The 18,960-nt window shown below is 39.3% G+C and overlaps 4 protein-coding genes across 4 annotated transcripts; 2 read left to right on the top strand and 2 right to left on the bottom strand.

Moving 5' to 3' along the window:
- Positions 1-850: 850 nt before the first annotated feature.
- cox6a2 (cytochrome c oxidase subunit 6A2) lies at positions 851-3,265 on the top strand. Its single transcript, XM_084405156.1, has 4 exons — positions 851-1,028; positions 2,470-2,547; positions 2,762-2,904; positions 3,063-3,265. Exons 1-4 carry the CDS (start codon positions 866-868, stop codon positions 3,150-3,152), a joined length of 474 nt encoding a protein of 157 aa, XP_084261282.1. The 5' UTR covers positions 851-865; the 3' UTR covers positions 3,153-3,265.
- A 196-nt stretch (positions 3,266-3,461) lies between these two features.
- Positions 3,462-12,495, bottom strand: armc5 (armadillo repeat containing 5). Its single transcript, XM_084405143.1, has 7 exons — positions 11,511-12,495; positions 11,356-11,386; positions 9,704-9,814; positions 8,556-9,453; positions 7,021-7,826; positions 6,800-6,932; positions 3,462-5,396 (listed from the first exon to the last, which is right to left on the bottom strand). Exons 1-7 carry the CDS (start codon positions 11,931-11,933, stop codon positions 4,160-4,162), a joined length of 3,639 nt encoding a protein of 1,212 aa, XP_084261269.1. The 5' UTR covers positions 11,934-12,495; the 3' UTR covers positions 3,462-4,159.
- Positions 12,496-12,719: 224 nt separating this feature from the next.
- On the top strand, positions 12,720-14,734 carry LOC311276164 (uncharacterized protein). Its single transcript, XM_084385705.1, has 2 exons — positions 12,720-13,013; positions 13,838-14,734. Exons 1-2 carry the CDS (start codon positions 12,920-12,922, stop codon positions 14,470-14,472), a joined length of 729 nt encoding a protein of 242 aa, XP_084241831.1. The 5' UTR covers positions 12,720-12,919; the 3' UTR covers positions 14,473-14,734.
- On the bottom strand, positions 14,719-18,229 carry LOC311276155 (uncharacterized protein). Its single transcript, XM_084385697.1, has 4 exons — positions 18,101-18,229; positions 17,454-17,771; positions 16,744-16,984; positions 14,719-16,084 (listed from the first exon to the last, which is right to left on the bottom strand). Exons 2-4 carry the CDS (start codon positions 17,769-17,771, stop codon positions 15,363-15,365), a joined length of 1,281 nt encoding a protein of 426 aa, XP_084241823.1. The 5' UTR covers positions 18,101-18,229; the 3' UTR covers positions 14,719-15,362.
- Positions 18,230-18,960: the final 731 nt, after the last annotated feature.

The following is an 18,960-nucleotide window of genomic DNA, read 5'->3' as shown; positions in this document are numbered from 1 at the left end:
TTAAGTTCTGTTGCTTTTATATGAAAATAAATATAATGAACAAGACCTCCAAAGTACTTGTTATTTAATTACAAACCAAATACGTGTGTATCAATCATTTTACTTGAATTAGCCTACAGACGTTTTTTTTTAAATATTTTTTTATATGACAACAATCAAATAACCCATCACACTGTCAGATAGTTTGGGAATACTCACACATAAAAACATGATTTCAGATTTTTAAAATACACCACAGTTGTTTAAACCAATGAGCTGTGTCGTCAGCAAGTCGTTTGCCATCATGCTTTTGATACGTACGTCAGCATGACATCAGAGCAAGTCGGACTGCACTCGGACACATTTTTAACCGGCATGCATCTCGCGGTGATCGGTTCTGCGCAGATTTTGCTCATCTCAAACAAGCCTATTCATATTCATAAGTAAGCAGTAACGACAGAAGTGGGACTCGTAAATTCACGCTGTGTGGTGGCTGAGGCGTCAGAACCGCGGAAGTTGAACTAAACCGTTTGTCAAAAGAGAAGTGTAGTAGGCTAATGAACATGTAGAAACAAAAAGAGAAAAACGGAAAGAGCGAGGTGACATAAGGTCACTTACGGTCACTGAGTCACGTACACACAAACACGAAGAAAGTAACCCAACTCCTCTAGCTGTCAACTGACAGCTACAATTACTTCATTAACTACTCGTGCTTGTCTTGTCTACATATTCATACTTCCAATAGGCTACCTGTGAGTTAACATAGTCCTACAAATACAATGAAAAACAGTTTGTTTTCTTCTGTAGCCTGTCACTTATAGGCTACTCACAGCTCCCTATCTCTCCATTACAGATCTGCCCATGCACTTGACCAAATATAAACTTCATGATTCTTGGCAGACAGACAGATTTCAGCAGGGAGGAGTCTTGTGCTTTTAGGCCAGGACAGACCAAAGGACAAACAGACAGAGGTGTAGAAAGAGAAAGTGGCAAACAAGTGAGGAACAAAGAACAAAAACACCTGACCACCCTCTTTGAAAGACGAGAACGTAAGTTTCCTTTGCATTAGATGTAAAGTTTTAGCTGCTTTGTACTGTTGGCATTAAATATTAACAGTATTGGAGGAGCATTTCCTTCTTTTTACAGCAGTAAAGCAACACATGACCCACGGCTGAGAGCTTGTTTGTCCTTGTGAGGCTGATCGAAATAATCGAATCTAAATGACAGTTTTTTTCATTTAATGCTACATATGCAAAGTTTTAAGGGGAGTTAAGATATCAAATAGCATTCAGTGATGAAGGACAGGAAAAACTGCAGAGGTTTTAAAAGGGACGAGATAAGCAACAGGCCGCAGCCTGGCTAATATGTGAAACTATCTAAAAGTACTTATTTATTTATTCAATTCACTCATTAATTTTAGACAGCATTGTAGAAGAACATGCATGTACCATTCTCTTCTAATTGTGTAAAGAGACCATACATGAATGTAAATGTATATTCATGTCAGGTTTGGTCATTATTTGACCTTAGACTTTTTCATCACCTTCGCTTTTAACTACTGTTCAAAACCCCAGTAGGCTAAATGTGCAAACATTTTTTGCCGTGCTTCCGGATTCAACTTTTTGATGAAGGCTCTATAAAGATTTATGTTAACAAATATCACTGGGATTTAAGCCATTTTCACACTGTACGATTTTGGCCACGACTGTTGACATTTCATGGTTTTGTGAACAAGTACAAAATTGTTACATTTGACTTTTGCCCAATTTCTTTTGCATAAAATAATCTTTATCACTTTTTTTTTATCTGTAATATTATGAATGTTTTATACTAGGCTATATATAAAAAGTTAAGAAATGAATACTTCTATCCAGCAAGGATACATTAAGTATCCTCAAGACATTCAAGACAACATTCGTTCATCATGTTACAAAATATTTCAGTTTCTAATAAAGTGCTGTTCTTTTGAACTTTCTATTTATCAAAGAATCTTGAAAAAAAAAAAAAAATGGATCACAGTTTCCAAAAGAAAAAAATTATTAAGCAGCACAACTGTTTTCAACATTGTTAATAATAAGAAAATGTTTGCCACAATGCATATATGAAAAATAGTGCGATCACCAACATTAAACAAACATCATATAAAGTGAAGTGCCTAATGTTACTGAATGAAACGTCGACCCAGGACGAGTTATGGGACTGTGCAAGCTAGCATTAGGGGTGTTGATAGACTTGATCTACTCCATCTATCGTTCTGAATCCAAACTAGAATGTAGTCTTTTACAAAAACGCTGGCTGGGAAAGAGTTCATACGGCCTAACTAGAAAACATGCATTTTAAAGTGTAACAATATTTCAAAATATTACAGGTTTTCCTTCATTTTTAATCAAATAAGTGCAGTTTATAAGGCATAAAATATATTACCGACCCCGAGATTGATAGCTTCTCTGTATAAAAAAAATGAAGTCTTGCTTACTGTCTTTGCTTCAGAAATGGCGATGTCACCCACTGCTATGGTGGCCCGTCGGGCTCTCGCGGCTGCGTCGCAAGGGAGCCACGAAGGAGGAGGTTTGAGATGGCTTCATGTGTTATATTAATCTTTATCTAGAAATAAAAATAAAGTCATTTCAGGTCATTAAATTCCACACGGAAGTCAGAAATACTGACACAAAATCAGATCATATTATTTAAACAAAAAACATTGCACAATATTCAGTGATCATTTTGTTAAATTATGCTCATCAACATTAAGTGAGATTAATGATTTGAATTTCAAACACAGCAAGGACCTGGAAGATCCTGTCCTTCGTATTGGCCCTGCCAGGTGTGAGTGTCTGCATGGCAAACGTTTACATGAAGATGCAGGCCCATTCCCATGATACCCCGGAGTTTGTGCCATACCCACACCTCCGCATTCGAACCAAGGTGCCTATATTCTTCTTGTTGTTTTTTTTTTCAAAGTATGCATGATGTGACTTCTCTCTGATCCCTGTACTGACTAAATAAAATGTTGATGCCTTCAACGGCATATCAAAATTAGACATATGAGTTCTTTTTCAAATAGCATCATCTTTCTTTCTCAGCCATGGCCCTGGGGTGATGGGAATCACTCCCTCTTCCACAACTCTCACACAAACGCTCTGCCCACCGGTTACGAGGAATCTCACCACTGAGTGCGACGGAACTGTCGGTCACAGATGCCGATCAACAGAGTCTCCATTCAGCAGCGACCGACGGACACGCTTTTAACATTTTAAACAGAAATAAACAACTGTGTTTACATGAATTCATTGTTTGCACCTCAATAAGAAAAGTATCTGGTCACTCCAAATAAATGGTAAAAAGTATTTCAGTTAGTTTTCAGATTTGTCATTAGAGCGATCTTTTATTTGTTTCCAAAACGTTTTACTCAATGCTGCTAAGGAGAAGCTACACAGTCACAGACAGCCCAAATAATGTCTGGGACTGAAAAAAAAAAAACCCTGAAAAAATTGCTCAAAATCCAAATAAATCAGATTTAAATTCTTGAAGACGACATTGCAGACAACATTAATGCAGGGCTCATTTATTGAGAACCATCCTCTGCCTTCACCAACATTTGGCCATTTCCACGATTCAATTTCTCATATATACAGAAGAAAAAAAAAAAGATAGCATTCCAACAAACATCATATATAATCTAGATTTCTATAAATGAATTGTACAGTGCCATATACAAAAAGAAAAAAATATAGCAAACATAAACAGCTCTTTCTCTATGACATCTTATTCACATAACATACTGTACAAAATCACGTACTATATCTGGATGCACCATGATGAATGTGGTATCAGCATTAAACCCTTTTTTTGGCAAAATAAGATAAAATGCAAAAACAAAAAACAACTTCTAAATAAAAAAAGAAGTTGGTCATTCTACTCCATATACAAACATGTCTGGGAAAAGAAAAAAAAATTGTGAGGACGAAAATATTAGGAATTAGAATGTTCGAAATATTTTTCTAAATATCTTGATAGCTACTTGCTAACTAAAATTTAACATATTTTTACTTATCCCAAATGCCCCAAAAATCCAGTAATTCCCAATCCCTTTCTGTATGTTGTGTGTGCATTAAAGCAGCTACTAAATTTGTGTACACAATTTATTACATTCATTTCACTATACACTACTGTGTCCCCTTTAGCTGAGGGCTGTTTTGATGAGGCTTAAGATGTCCTGCCTCAGCCCTTTGGCGCAGTCCGCCTCTCGCGCCAAGCGCAGGAAGCAATCGACAGACAGAGAGGGGTGAATGGGTGCAGAATGGAGCCCCTGAGGTCGCAGCAGTATAGCTAGACAGGCCTGGCCCAGTCGCAGGTAAGAGTAGCGCTGTGAGAACCAGTACACTTGTGGCAACAGAGACCTCAGCCAAGTTCCCTTAGTGTCACTGTCCGAAGAATATGATGACGATGGAACCTGTTTGGAACTCTGAGAGGGTTTAGAATCTTGTTTGAAACACTTTGACACTTCAGTTTTAGTCAAATGTGGTGATCCTTCAGGACCCTTGCAGACTGAGCCCACATCCATTCTGCTGGTCGTTGTAGTGTTATCATTTGAACAGCAACGTTTGCTCAGGCTTCTTAGGACAGAATAGAGAAGACCAACACACAGGTCCTCAGCTGCCCTTTGTAAACCAGGTACTAAAAACCTACAAGCCCCACTCATCATTTCAGCAAATGGGGTTTTCTGGAATTCCTTCTCTTCTGCCAAGCATGAATCAAACTCGTCCTGTGGTCTACCCAGCCCACCAGAGACTAGAGAGGCCAGAACAAGACAATTTGTCTCTTGCTTTGACATGTGGTCTTTGTTTCCATCTGTCAAACGACATCCGTGCAGGTAGTGGAGAACTGGTAAGAGCATCCCACTGTTTACATCCTTGATCCGGATGGCTTCACCTTCAGCTTTCTGTGCCTCCCCAAACCCTCCCATCAAAAGGGCTCTGAAATATTCAGACCCGACGTCATTGGCTTCCTCTTCCCCAGTGACAGCCTTATGATTGGCTAGGAGAAGGGTTCCGTCATCAAGAAGGAAAGATATGTCATGAGTTGCTTTTAGGTAGGGGCATGATTGGCTCTGTTGCGGTTGGGACTTATCTAGAACTTGGGTTGTTTCCATTCTGGAATCTGTGTTACAATTCTTTCCGTCCTCCTTGGAAACTGACAGCAGATTGGAGAGGCAGCCAATCAGAAGAGAGACGTACAGGAATTTAAATCTCAAAGAGGACACTTGCTCAAGAGGATGCAACCAGCCGGCAAGAAATGTCCTACATTTGTCAGACTGTCCATCTTCATTATCGTCATCACTGTTACAGCCAATCAGTTCAAGAGCTGTAGCCAGCCCGCCACTATCCAGCAACAGCTTCTTCAAAAGAACTCTGTTGCTGAAAAAGGAAAAAAGGAGGTTGTCAAATTAACGACATGGGTCAAGGATGTAAAGATACAAAATAAAATGCATACACCTCTTCCATGATGAGCAGGTTTTTAATTTCTGTATTAAAATTTGGTATTCAAAATTCAGTTAAAATGTCAATTTTTCTTATTTAAATAATAGTTCAACAATGGAATTCCTTGTTACCCAATAATACGCCAAGAATTGTCTACCGATCAGAGAAGCCAAACTAGAAAATCACACCAAAAGAACCTTTAGCCTATGAAGCATGACGAATGACTCTGAGTCAGTTGTCAGTACACCTATACATACAATAAACATAAAATATATTTGTTCTATCTACATAGTCAACATCTTTAAATCAATATTTCTCAATCGTTGTTATTTTGACTGTCATTCACGGTGCTTCATGAAGTTCTTTCCCTCACTAAAGCTGTTAAGTACACAGTCTTGTAGTTTTGCCTAACCTAACTTTCTAATGCTTCAAATGAAAGTCTGTAATGTTTTGATGCACCTTTTAGCAGTTTGGTTTAAAGCTTATAAATCATTAACAAAGATTCTTTTAAATTCCTATGGGAAAAATACTTCCGGTACCAAGGCCACTGTAAATGTGGCTGGGCACTGTTGCACTCTATAATTCATGATATCTGTGTAAAAAAAAAAAAAAAAAAAAAGTTTTACATTGAAAAATATATTAAAAAAATGTATATATATTTTTTAAATATACTGATTACAATGATTATTGTCTTAAAAATAATGAAGCTATACCTTCATGACTATGTTTGCGTGTGCATTCGCAGCCTTTTGTTGTGTGCAAATGTAAGTTGTAATATTGTTTATTTTGTGTATCTGATTTCTCTCATATAGGATGCACTTGGTTAAGAATTAACGCTGTTTAAATGGTGTGCCGGTGATCATCTTCAGCTTCAGCGCACGCAGCTCAAACAGCAATGCATGACTAAACTATGATTGGGACTGTCATATTACATACCATTATAAAGAGAACAATATTGTTATAAAATGTTATGAATTCTCTGGGTTTAGGTGCCTGTTTCAGTGCGTTGTTCAAGGAAGAGCACAACAACAGGAGTTACACATTCTGAATAACATGCATCTGAGGCGGCGTTGGTGACACGTTGTATTAGACGTTATATTTGTCTGTTCGTTATAACTGTCATTCTGTAGGCTTTATGCCACTGCGGTAGACACATATTGCAGTATTTAGGCTAACGATTAATTGATCTTTAATTTAAATGACGATCGATCATGGGAGTTAGTGTAAATTGACATCCCTAGTTTTTCCTTTTCTTAATTGCTGACACACCTATTTGTCATTGACCCACATACATTAGACTATAAAAGGATTAAAAAATCCTGAAAGGCAATAAATCATACCTGTTAATGAGAGGCAGAGAAAGGACACAGTACAGCTTGTCAGATTCGGAGCCTGACAGCATGATATGTGTAAGAACTCCAGAGCCGAATCCAGACTCACTCTGAACCCTCAGGTTACTGAGCAGACACAGACCTGAGGAGCCAGAAAACATATTAGCCTTAAATGAACAGCAGTCTTAAATATAATATGCATCAATACTCTATATTAAAAAGTCTCAAACCTAGTTGTGTGATTTTGCCTCTGACTTTTTCTGATTGTCTGTCTATTCCTCCATTGCATCCCCCAATCTCCTCTCCTCTCACACACAGTCTTTGTCTGATCAGAGCCACGGCTCCAGTTCTAACCAAAGCCTGCAAGCAGTTTGGGTTGCAGCTGAGCCGCCCTAGCATCCGAAAGCACCGCCCGCTGGGGTCATGGTGCTGGGTGAGGTAGTACAACAGCCCGGAGAAAACGTTTGTGTTGATGAGTGCTGTGCTGGGGTCTGAGGCATGGGAGAAGCGTGACAGGAGCAGAAAAATGGGGGATTCTGGAGCCCAGGCCTCGGGGTGATATGGGTGATGGTAGACTGGGGTTTTTGACATCACAGGGGGGCTCTCCAGGGCGACCACACCATAGCAAGAGGAGGATGCAGAAGAGGTCGAAGACGCACGGAGTCTCTTTCTGGGGGGAGAGGAGATTTGGAGGGGAGATGAGGGGGTGATGGAAGGTTTTGTCACTGAAGACTGTTGCTCAGATTGAGGGGTGGAGGTACAGGAGGGCTGTAAAGAGGAAGGCGACCCCGGTATGTTTCGTGGAGATACTGGAGTTGAGGTGGAGGAGGATGAAGACAGTCGGACGGGTTTAGAGCGGGTGGAGGGAGAGAAGTGGGGCGGACGCAAGGTCGGGGTTTGGGAGAGCTCGGAGCAAGGTATAAGTGGTGACGATGAGACGGAGGATTGAGGGCTTCCACCAAAGACATCAGATCCAGTAGGAGATTCAGTCAGCTCACCCTCAGACGAGATCAGACCCTCAGATACCAGCCAAGACCTGGAGGAAGGAAAACACACAGATGAAACATTTCATATAACACAAATATCAATGTGGATAACAGACATTTATCATATCACTGAGGGTCAAACTGCCAAGTGTAAAAATTATATGGTTGGCATGTTCATAGTTGCAAAATTGCTTCTTTCATTTTGTACTCCCTGATTTTGTCAACATGACTTGAACATGACTTGTTATTTTAAACTAACACTTTTAAACTACAATTTTGTTAATAATATGGCAAGAAAAGAAAAAAAAACACAACAAGATAATAACAATCCACTAACAAAGTTTTTGAAGAAGAAAAATGCTAGAATCTAGAATATATAAAAAGTTTGGCCTGATTGTGCCCTCTCATCAACTAAAATATATTCATTTAATAATTTTGTAGACTAAAATAAGATGCCATTTTATTCAGAAAAAAATAAGTAACATTAACTGAAAACTTTGTCCGAGATTCGTCAAAATGCAAATTGTGAAAAAATGGTATGATTGGGATGTTCATGTGTAAAATTTCAATCAACATTGCATCCTCTCTCTGATTTTGGTCATCTAGTCAATGAAATCACTGACAAAAATGTTTGATGATCATAGGCTTTTAAACATAACATTTTGTTGATGCCACATAGGAAAATGAGGTATGAAGGGCATTTTCATTTGCGCAAAACTTTCATCATTACATCCATGATTTTGTGCTCTCTGCTTTTGTTAAAGTTATGAAGAACTGACCTGAGGCTGAGGAAGCTGGAGGATCCTGACGTCTGGTCTTTACTCACATCTTCCTTCTTGTTCCCTTCAAGGGCTGAGAAGTCAAACGAGTCAAAACACGTGGTCATCAGTTCAGAGCATGGAAAGCTAGAAGACAGGCTGGTGTCCATCTTTCCTGCGGTCAGTTCTTCTCCTTGAGCAAGCTCCACCAACCGCTTGATCAGCAGCGGCACCAACCCAAGCTCCTGCAGCTGTTCAAGAGCCGATTCATCGTAGACAAAGTCCACACAAGCTAGAAAGGCGAAACGAGTGAGCGGATGGTTTTGATGGGTGGATAAAAAGCTGATCAGCACCTCCAGTCCCCCGCTCTCCTTTATTTTAGCCCTGTTCACAGCCTCTCTGCAGCACAGGCACAGGGCCTTGAAGAACACACTCGATTTCAGAGGATCCTTCTTCACCTCCTCTGCGAACTTCTGAATGACTCCCAGTGAACCGACCAGTGGCCTCAAGCAGCCTTGAGAGCACAAGTTAGCCAGAATCTTCAAAGCTAGCTCTTCCAAAGGCCGACCACATTCTCCTGAGGCGAGGACTCCCAGCTGAGTCAACGCGCCGGACCTGGAAATCTCCCTGGCGCACTCCGCACTGCAACCTCTGGTGAGCTCATGAAGGGCACGAAGAGAAGCTCGTCTCAGGCCTAAAGGGTACTCTGGAGCAATGAACAAAGCAAGAGATGGAAGAGCCCCTTGTGAAAGCAGCAGCAGTCGGTTTGCCGGCGTGTCAGAAAGGTAGATGAGCGCCCGGGCAGCAGATTGGAGACATTCCACCTTTGGAGCGCAGAGTTCAGGGGTTGGAGGAAGTGAAGAGGGAGAGGATGGAGGTGGAGAGAGAGACAGGCAGAGCAGGAGAAGTGAAACACCACCTAAGAGAGAGAGAGAGAGAGACAGAAATATGATGATTATATGGCTCAGAGAAGTTCTTGGAAACAGTTCTTAGAAATAACAGTTAAAAACCATGCATGCTCTGTTGCACGTACACAGGAAACATTAATGCACATAAGAAAGAACATTTGGCTCAACTTGAAAGAAGCTGTTTGTGTATAATTTTATATATATATATATATTTTTTTTTACAATTATATTCGTATAACCTAAGGAGATTCTGGGACTAACCTGCAGAGTGGACCTCAGCAGAACCCTCCGGGTCCATGGCGAGATTTCCCAGAGCTCGTGCTGCTCGATTTTGCAACGTTTCCACAGAGACATTCCTCTTGAGAACATCCACTACAAAAATGAAACATGAGTGAGCAGACCACAAAAAAAAAAAAAAAAGTACACTCACAATGACAGTGATCTACAGAAACAAAGCGACCTGAAGTCACATGACATGAGAGAGAGTGACCCCTGGCAACAGGACTTGGGCGTGTCCAGTGACACAATTACGATGAGAAAAGTCAAATTTTATGCAAAGGAGCAGCATTTTAATGCAATATTTCCCTCTCTAAAATAATTTTGAGTTCCCCAGAGAACCTTTCAGTGAAAGGTTCTGAAAAGAACCATTTTTTAGTGTGAAGAACTTTTTAATAATATCATATTAATAATGTATTTTCTATTGTGTTATATATCTGAGTGCAACAGCTTTGTGGCATTTGATTCTGTCCATTGGGAATTGATTGGATCGATTAAAGAGTTCATATGATGCTATAAAAGTTCATTATTTTGATTAACGTGTGAAATAGAATACTAGTTTAACATACTTTCAAAAAACACATTTCAGTTCATCTGTCTGAAACACGCTGATTTCCACAAAGCTCAGAGTGATCTGATTGGCCAGCTGACCCACTGCGTTGTGACTGGCCAAACACCTCAAGCGTGTGTCAGAAGTGTAACGCCCCATACCATAATCGCGAGCTTCAGCTTCCAAGGCTTCTAAAGCATTTGCAAACAAACAGTTATTAACAATGTTGTCGGTTTTACCGTATCAGTCCGAGTTGGATTCTGAAAATGCAGATGATCAAGCTGACCGATCAGAACCAACTTTGCAAGCACAACTTGAGCAGAATGTTTCACAGTGGTAAGTAGTCTTTGTATATAGCCGGTGTTGTACTCTCCCATGTTCAGGAAGCTGTCCTCTGTAAAATGTGCTGTGCACAAGCAATCTTTTGGGTTATACTGCTAAGAAACAGCTTAATGAATTAATCTTAAACTCTGATAAACATCTGAATGCGGTTTTGCTTTCTCATCTAAACACACAGCGTCTCCACGACACGATAACAATTAGCTGAAACCTCGCCTTCTTTCTTGCCGTAAGCCTTTGGACGGGCATTATGCTATCATTTCACATTGTGACGTGGACGTTTGAGGAAGTAATATCCGGACTTCGACTGAGGCGTTTTAGGCAGGTCTGGATCAGTGTTCTCTGTTAGATGGAATAAATCACTTTGCGACTTTGCAGGTCTTACATTACACACTAAAAGAAAAGGAAAACATTAAAAAGCATCATATGACCCCTTTAAAGATTACGAGGGCAAGTGAATTTAAATAAATAAATAAATAATGATGTGCACAGATAAATCTTTTATAATAAACACTGACTGAAATTAAAAAAATAAATGTAAATTTTGATTTGATGGCCACTTTAAGAAGTTTATGTTCCTGAGGGATTTCATCAACCCATATGTTCCCTCTGAATATATAAAAAAATATGAGTGGAAAACCTTGTCAGATGGTAGTGTGTAACAAAAAAAATAAAAAATAAATCATTTTAGAGATGTAGTTTAACAAATTAACAGAACTGATCTTTAAAAAGCCTTTGAGTGACTTACCAACAACAGATACGCCATCAAGCTTTCTTACCTATGAGAAGAATAAAAAAAACATTAATCAGAAAACATTAAACAAAAAATAAAAGCAGTATATAAAATCAATGTATGCTTTAAACATTAGAGCAAAATTCTGTCAATGTCAGCATGTTTCTTACTTCTACCCGTGTCCCTTTTTCAGTGCAGCAGTTGGCCAGTATGCTAAGTGCCAGGTCCAGAAACTTTCTGGAGCTTTCCGGTCGCTTGAGGAGATCCAACAAAGGAGGGAGTCCTCCTCGTGATTGGTAGCGGGCTATCCTGCCGCCACCTCCCTTGATGTGCTGTGTCCGAATGGCCACCAGTGCCCTCCATTGACCAGCTCTGAGTCTCTTGTCTGCATCCCTGGCTTTGTCTCCTCCAGTGATGAACTTATTGTCAGCTCCTGTTAGTCCACTGCTGGGACTGTCTGCTAATGTGCTTGTTTTGGACAGCTGAGCCAAACACCAAGTCAGAGAGGACTCTGGGAGAGTGGCGGATGCCTCAGAGATGCCGTTTAAACTTTTTGAATTTAGTTTAATTCCTTGTTCTGAGGATGTAGACATGATGAACCAGGAGTCCAGAACCACCTCCCCACCGCCACCCCTCTTTTGAAACCTAATTATTTAATCTTCTCAATATTTAAGGTAAAATATTGGAGTGGCTTTAAATAAGTTTGCTACAATGCCAAACACATTTCTAGAATAAAAAAATAAATAAAAAAAAATTAACTAAAAGAACACAGAAACTAATACAAAATTATTCTATGACCAGAACATTTCATCAACAGAGAAACAAACATTTGAAAACTACAACTACCATGTTCACCAATCAAAGCAAGCCCAAAGCAATGACTTCTGGGAAAAGAAGTCTTTTAACCGTGCGATATATTTCATAACGGCCTACAGTGGGTGGTAGGCCACAAAAAAAATAAAAAACATTGACAGTGCTGCCTGAGAGTAATCTATTTGGGTGTATTTTGATGTTTCGATGAAGAGTGAGAAGGCTTCGTTAACTGTTCATCTTACTCACGTCAAGTTTCCTACGCGCTACAAAGCGCAATCTCCTCAGATTTGCACAGGCGCCATCTTTTAGCAGAGCGACAAACAGGAGGGTTTTCAGAAAGGGAGGGGCATTTGCAGACTCGACCTCTTGAAAGCATAATGGGAGTTGTAGTTTCAGAACATCTCAATTTATGTCTTTTTTATAATACTTGAGATAACGGGAAAATAAAAACGGTATAAATTCATAAATGCAGATACTGTTTTTTTTTGAAAAGGAACAAAACAGGCCGTGCGTTTCGACGTTCTAGCTTGCGGGAGAAAGACTTGTAAAAACAATGGCATGCATTTCCCACAAATCCTGCATCACACGCAATGTTCATTTCCGGAAAAAATACAACAACACCGTGTCCAGCGCTGTCTGGTGCAAACGAGGTCGTTGTTATTATCATCGCTGTTGTCGACGCTCGAAAAAAACTCATCGCTGGAGTTGTTAAAATCCACGATTAGTCGCCATAACGTTTGACGATATAAATACAAATAAATGCAACATGGAGGTCATTGAGTCAATTGTCACAGACGCCATTGAAGTGGAGGATTTAACAACTACGGTTACGACTTTGGAGAGCGAAAAGTCAAAAGCAGGTGAGATATGTAAGTCAGTCAATGAAGTATGTGCAGTCTGTGCATCGCCACAGCGAGGAGGACACGATGAGCCTGATGGAGAGACTGATTGGCCCTCACACAAGTTTAAAAGTTACTTAGGAGAGTTTCAGACCTTCAAAACAATAGATTTATTAAGGTATATTTTAAACTAACAACCTCGTTTTCTAGAACATTTTGAATGTAATATTATAATTGATTATTTTTGTGATATGAATAAAAATCTCTTAACATGCAATAATGGTACATTTAATACAATTATATATCTATATATGTTTTATTTTATCACATATATTGTGATTGATTGTGATATATCCTCATTTTTTTAATGGTTCATTCTTTAATTTTTTGCACACATCTAGAAACTTTAAGCAGAAGCTCGATCAGATAAATGTATTGAATACTCTTTCCCCAAAAGGTCTTAATTCATAGTTTGATCTCAAACCTTTTTTGTGAATTGCTATTTTTTTTGTGTATACTGGTGACATTTTGTAGTCCATTTTTCTGTTCATTGTTGTTTTTTTTTTTTAAGTTATTCCCCCGGTTTCACAGACAAAGCTTAAGCTAGTCCCCGACTAAAAATTCCGCTTATTGGATGATTGGGTAATTACATTGAAGTAAAGAATACATGAACACAAATTATTAGGACGTTATGAGGTGTACCTTTCTGTGTACTTGTTTGCCAGACGAAGGCCTTCGGGTCGAAACCTTGTATATTTAATAAATTACATTTCCTTCCAATCCTAAATATTTGGTTAAATTCTTGTTCTTAAACATAATAACTGTAAAATTTTTGTTTTATTCAGAGTTTGTGTGGACAATACAAGCCACATGGCATCTGGTCCACGTTCGTTTGGACATGGACCCAGAGTTTGACCAGCCCGTGTGCAAAAAGAAGAAGCTGTGGGAGACTGTGGCCGAGAGGGTGACAGCAAAGCTACGAGCCGATGAAAGCACAGATGTTTCAGTCAAAGCCTTCGAATGTGACCTGAAGTGGAGAAACATGCTAGCGACGTACCGCAAAAATGCGGAGCGAGCCAAAAGACTGGGAACCAGTAGTGTTCACTGGGAGTTCTTCAAGGAGATGCATGAAGTGCTGGGAAGGAGCTACGAGGAGGTTGAGGCTCAGCGCAAGGCAAAGCTTAATGGCACTAAACTGGGCAAGGCCATAGCCAGTAAACGATTTACCCCAATTCTGCCCACACCCACAGCTACAGCATCACAGTTACCCAACGCCAGGCCTCCTCAGGATTTGCTGCAGTTGTACCTGGAGCTGCAGGAGAGGAAACTGAACATGTGGGCTCAGCAGAAAGCTCTGGAAGAGAGGAAGATTGAGGCCATCAATAATCTGGCACGGGCCATTACTTGTCTGTCCCAGAACAATTCCATGCAAATACCCAAAGAGTGTGTTGCGTCGGGCACCCCTTCTACCCAGCAATAGGAATTAGTCATGTTTTTGTCATCGTCTTTTCATATAAACAATTACATTTTTATTTTTAGAGAAATGCCTGATATGTTGAACCTTTTTCAGAGAAATTAGTGACTTGAGTAACTTGTTAAAAGTGTGCTTGGTTTTCCTTTCCTCCAATAATTGTAAAATATTACAGAGCAGTATAAATTGTTGCATTCATGTAAAAAAAGACACACTGTACATTGTATTTATGTGTTTTAATAAAAATCATACATCATGTGTTTATCAAAAATGTTTCTGCAAGCCTTTTTTTAAACCACCAAATATCCATTAATTACATATTTACACTTACAGTATGAATTTTTTCAGGTCTGTATCAGAGCTTTAAAGGGTTAGTTCACCCAAAAATGAAAATTCTGTCATGTACTAACCCTCATGTCATTCCAAACTTATGAGACTTTTGTTCATGTTGAAAACAAATAAAGAGATTTCCGTCCCTCCATTGAAATTCCAGGTAACAAAAACTTTGATGGTTCAAAAAGTTTATAAAGACACCAGAAAAGAAATCCATATGAATTTCGCGATTTATCCCAAATATTCTGAAGAAACAAGATTTTGTTTATTTGTTAGCCTAAAATGAATTATGTCTCGTGTCTCTTCAGAAGACTTGAAGTCTGCTAGGTTCATTTGGATTAGGTTTACAATTGTTACTTTGGACATATGATGAATGGTTGCATATACTTTTTTTAATGGATAGACAAAAATTAAGAGAGAATATTAAAAATATCTTCATATGTGTTCTGATGATGAATTAAAGTCACAGGTTTGGAATGAAATAACGGTGAGTAAATTATGATCGATATTATTTTTGGATGAACTGTCCCTTTAAATATGCAAATTTTGACAATAAGGTCAAAATCTTATTGTGTTCCCGATTCCAATGCACTATAAAGAAGATTCACTACAGTCTCCCTCATTTTCACCCCAGCAGCATCTTCGTTTACCTCCTCCACATCTTCCGCCGTGCTTCTCTCTACCAGTCCCTTTGTCACGTCCCCCATGTCCAGAAAAACATTGTGTAATATACAAGCGGTCAGAACCACAGCTTTTGCCCTATCGTAGTTCCCCATATCCAAATATCTCAGTTTCTGGAATCGCTCTTTAAGGTCCGCCACGACCTGGTTGAATCGGCTTAAATGGGTTCCCATAGATCTGTTGTAGAGGTTTTCCTGTGGGCTTCGACCTGTTGAAAAAGGAGTGAGTATTTGTTCTGTGAGCGGGTATCCAACTCCGGCTATCAGGCAGGTCCCCGGAGGCACCATCTCGGGGTGTTGCTGAAGCCTTTCAGCTAAAGCACTTCCTCTGCCTTTTTCTGAGCCCTTGCTGATGTGGCAGTAAATGAAGCGGCCCTTGTCATTGCAGACCAATTCCAAGTTCAGCCATGAATCTGGATGTGGTTCGTTCTTAAGTCTCTTGGCTTCCGGGGCCTCACTCTCGCTGTCCGGTTTGCCAGCGGGAAGGCGGATGGGGATGCGTGTGTCACCCAGCACCCCGAGGACTTGAGGAAGACCTCTCTCTTCCAGACCCTCGTTGCGACTCAGCCAGCTGGAGAAAGGAAGCAGATGCTGTAGGGCCTCCTGTCCTACACAGGGAAGCAGAAAACAGCTGTAAACCTGCTGATCCTGAAATATTGATATTATTGCTTTTCTCACATAGACGACAAATCTCGCTTAACTGGAAGGATTTGGCTGATTAATGCTGTTCCACCCCAGCCAGTATATTTCACATCTACATCATCATCATAATCAAGATTTATATTTAGAATAGTAATACTACTACTTTTCAGTGTTCTATTGCCATGTGTTAATGAGTATGTATTTATGCATTTTATTATTTTACTCATTACCCTTCGTCATGTTTATCCCTTTTTCTGCCCCCATCATAAATTATTATTTTTTTGAATCATAAATAAAAATGTTTCTAGTTTACATTCTAGTACTTAAACAAAAATGAGAAATGCTGCCTTGGCAACTAGCTTTAAGTTTTCATATTTTATTTCTTTCATTTCTACTATGTTCATGATGAATTAATGCATCTGGATGGTATTTTGTGTATTTTAATTTAAAATTAAGTAAAAGGCCACTGTGTGAACTACCCTAAAAAAATCTAAATAAATGTTATCCTTCTGTATGTAATTCATTTATAAATAATTTACTATTCATGAATCTTTTTAAAACACATTTGACCATGAAAACAGCTGTAGATTCTGAAATGAACTCATCGACTCTTATTAACTCATACCTGTAGGCCACTGAATGAGCCGATCCTTTTGTGCAATCACTTGATCACAGAAAGAAAAGAAGATCCTGTGAATATTTCCCTTCTCTAGGTGGAAACTAGAGGACACACTGCGATAGCTGATGCGTTTGGACAGGAGGGTGAGGGACAGGAGGACAGTGTGAGACAGGGACAGTCGAGCTCTTCCAGACAGCCGGTTCTTGCTGTAGCTCTTGTTGGAGTTTTGCAGAAAATTTGTTACATACTGCAAGAAATAACAAGACAACATAATATGTAAAGCAAATCCAAGGCCCTATTATTTTTGCAGTTGTTCATGATTTACAGAATAAGGATTAATGATATTAAAATGTTTTAACTCACAATTCTACCCGATAAAATATTTTAGAGCTTGTTAAAAAAAAAAAACTAAAAAAAAACATAGAGCTAAAATACTTGATTCATTTGCATTACTTTTCCAGGTCTTTACAATTAGGCTACCATACATATTCAGGTTTAGGAAGCCACAGGAATCCTGGTTCTTCAATTAAACAAAATAAAATAAGAAATAACTTGATTTGAGTTGTTTTGGCTTATTTTATCCATCTAGTCATCTTGACTACTCATTGGAAGTTGCTGAGGCCCCCCCTGTTTGGGAACCACTGATGGAAATGAAGCGTTACAACTGCTGTGATATAATATGATGAAAGTGCATGAGACACTTGACCTAACGTTACCTGTATGGCAGGATTTGCCTCCATCGCTTCAGTAATATGTGAACGCTGCAATGCGCAAACAGACTCTGTCAACCGAGGAGGAGTCTCCGTTTGCGCCTGATCAGGAGGCGTTGAATCCTCCTCCTGTTGAGAGGCTTGCATGGACACAGAGGCTGACTGCTCCTGAACCTGGGCCACCAGGTCAGCCTCTATCATCTCTTCCACGGCACGGTCTAGTCGCTGGTCAAGCTCCCAGTGAGACAGTGGCTCCCACTCAGCCTGGATGACGTCCATTATCACCCGTCCTGCGGCTGCCACCTTCTTTTTACTAACCTCCATCTGAATGCAAGTTTTAATCGGATTAATGTGGGAGAAAACGGATGATTTCGGTCAAAGCTAGCCTAGCCAAATAAGTTTGTCTCTTAAACGTTGATTCAATACAGATACAGATTCAATTGAGTAACCGGAGTAAATATCTAAGTTTAAGCAATAATGAGGGTAAAACCAGTTAGATATGCAAGTAGATACTAGCGCGCTAACTCCACCGTGCAGAATTAATGTAAGTTAACGTTAAATTACTAGAAGCTTAACTTGCGATTTAGTTAACAGAGAGATGCGACTTTGAAATTCTTAATTTACTTAGTGGTAAGAATTTGATAAATTACAACCTGAAACCAAAACACGCGGAAGATATTTCAACAGAAAGGTCTTTAAAACAGACGATCCTATATCCATTAGCTTCTGCTGCTGCTAAACGGATGATCTACTGCGCATGCGCATAGTCAACGGTGTTTGGTACTACTCTGTCTATGGTCCTACTTGATATCCCCTTCGGTATTGTTTTTTTTTTTTTTTACTTTATCTTGAATGAGCTACGTTCATAAAACAAAATTCTGAATTTGACACTGGTGATCGGAGATTCTATCCATTTCTCTCACAACGCAAACGTTGTATCTGACATCCCACTATGATTGTGATGTTCATTATCGTTAAGGATCATGTTTGTTAGAAAAATGTATGGGCAACCTATAAATATAATAAATACGAATCTCTCAGCTGAATGTTTAATACACACTTTAGCCTAATAAACCACCGCTATTCCATATGCTTTTTGATAAAATTGCCACACAATCAAGTTAGTCAAGTCCTCCATACATTTCAAATCCTATGGTTCATTACGAATCAGACAATACGAAACCCCCCGGAACCGAGCACGCCTGAATCGCTCAGGTTTTGTGAACCGGTTCAACTGATTCACCCAGCTATTTAAAAGTATTTGGGAAAGTTTTTGCATGTACGTGACCTTTCCGTTGTCTTTATTTTTGAAATAGGTGTTGTTTGGTTTAATATCTACTTATGAAGACATTTTAAGAGTTTAGTATTTGTATGACTTCTTTCGGATAAGTTTCACATACATAAAGGACAATTCTCCAGTCATAACCCACTTCTCAACAAATTTCAACAGTACTTTAAAACGCTTTGTATCTGAAAACACACAAGCATGGAAATCTCCTATTTTTTGTCATTT

Source organism: Rutilus rutilus (genome assembly GCF_951802725.1).
Source record: "Rutilus rutilus genome assembly, chromosome: 1".
In the NCBI taxonomy this organism is placed as follows: Eukaryota; Metazoa; Chordata; class Actinopteri; order Cypriniformes; family Leuciscidae; genus Rutilus; species Rutilus rutilus.
This window is presented reverse-complemented; position numbering and strand designations above follow the sequence as displayed.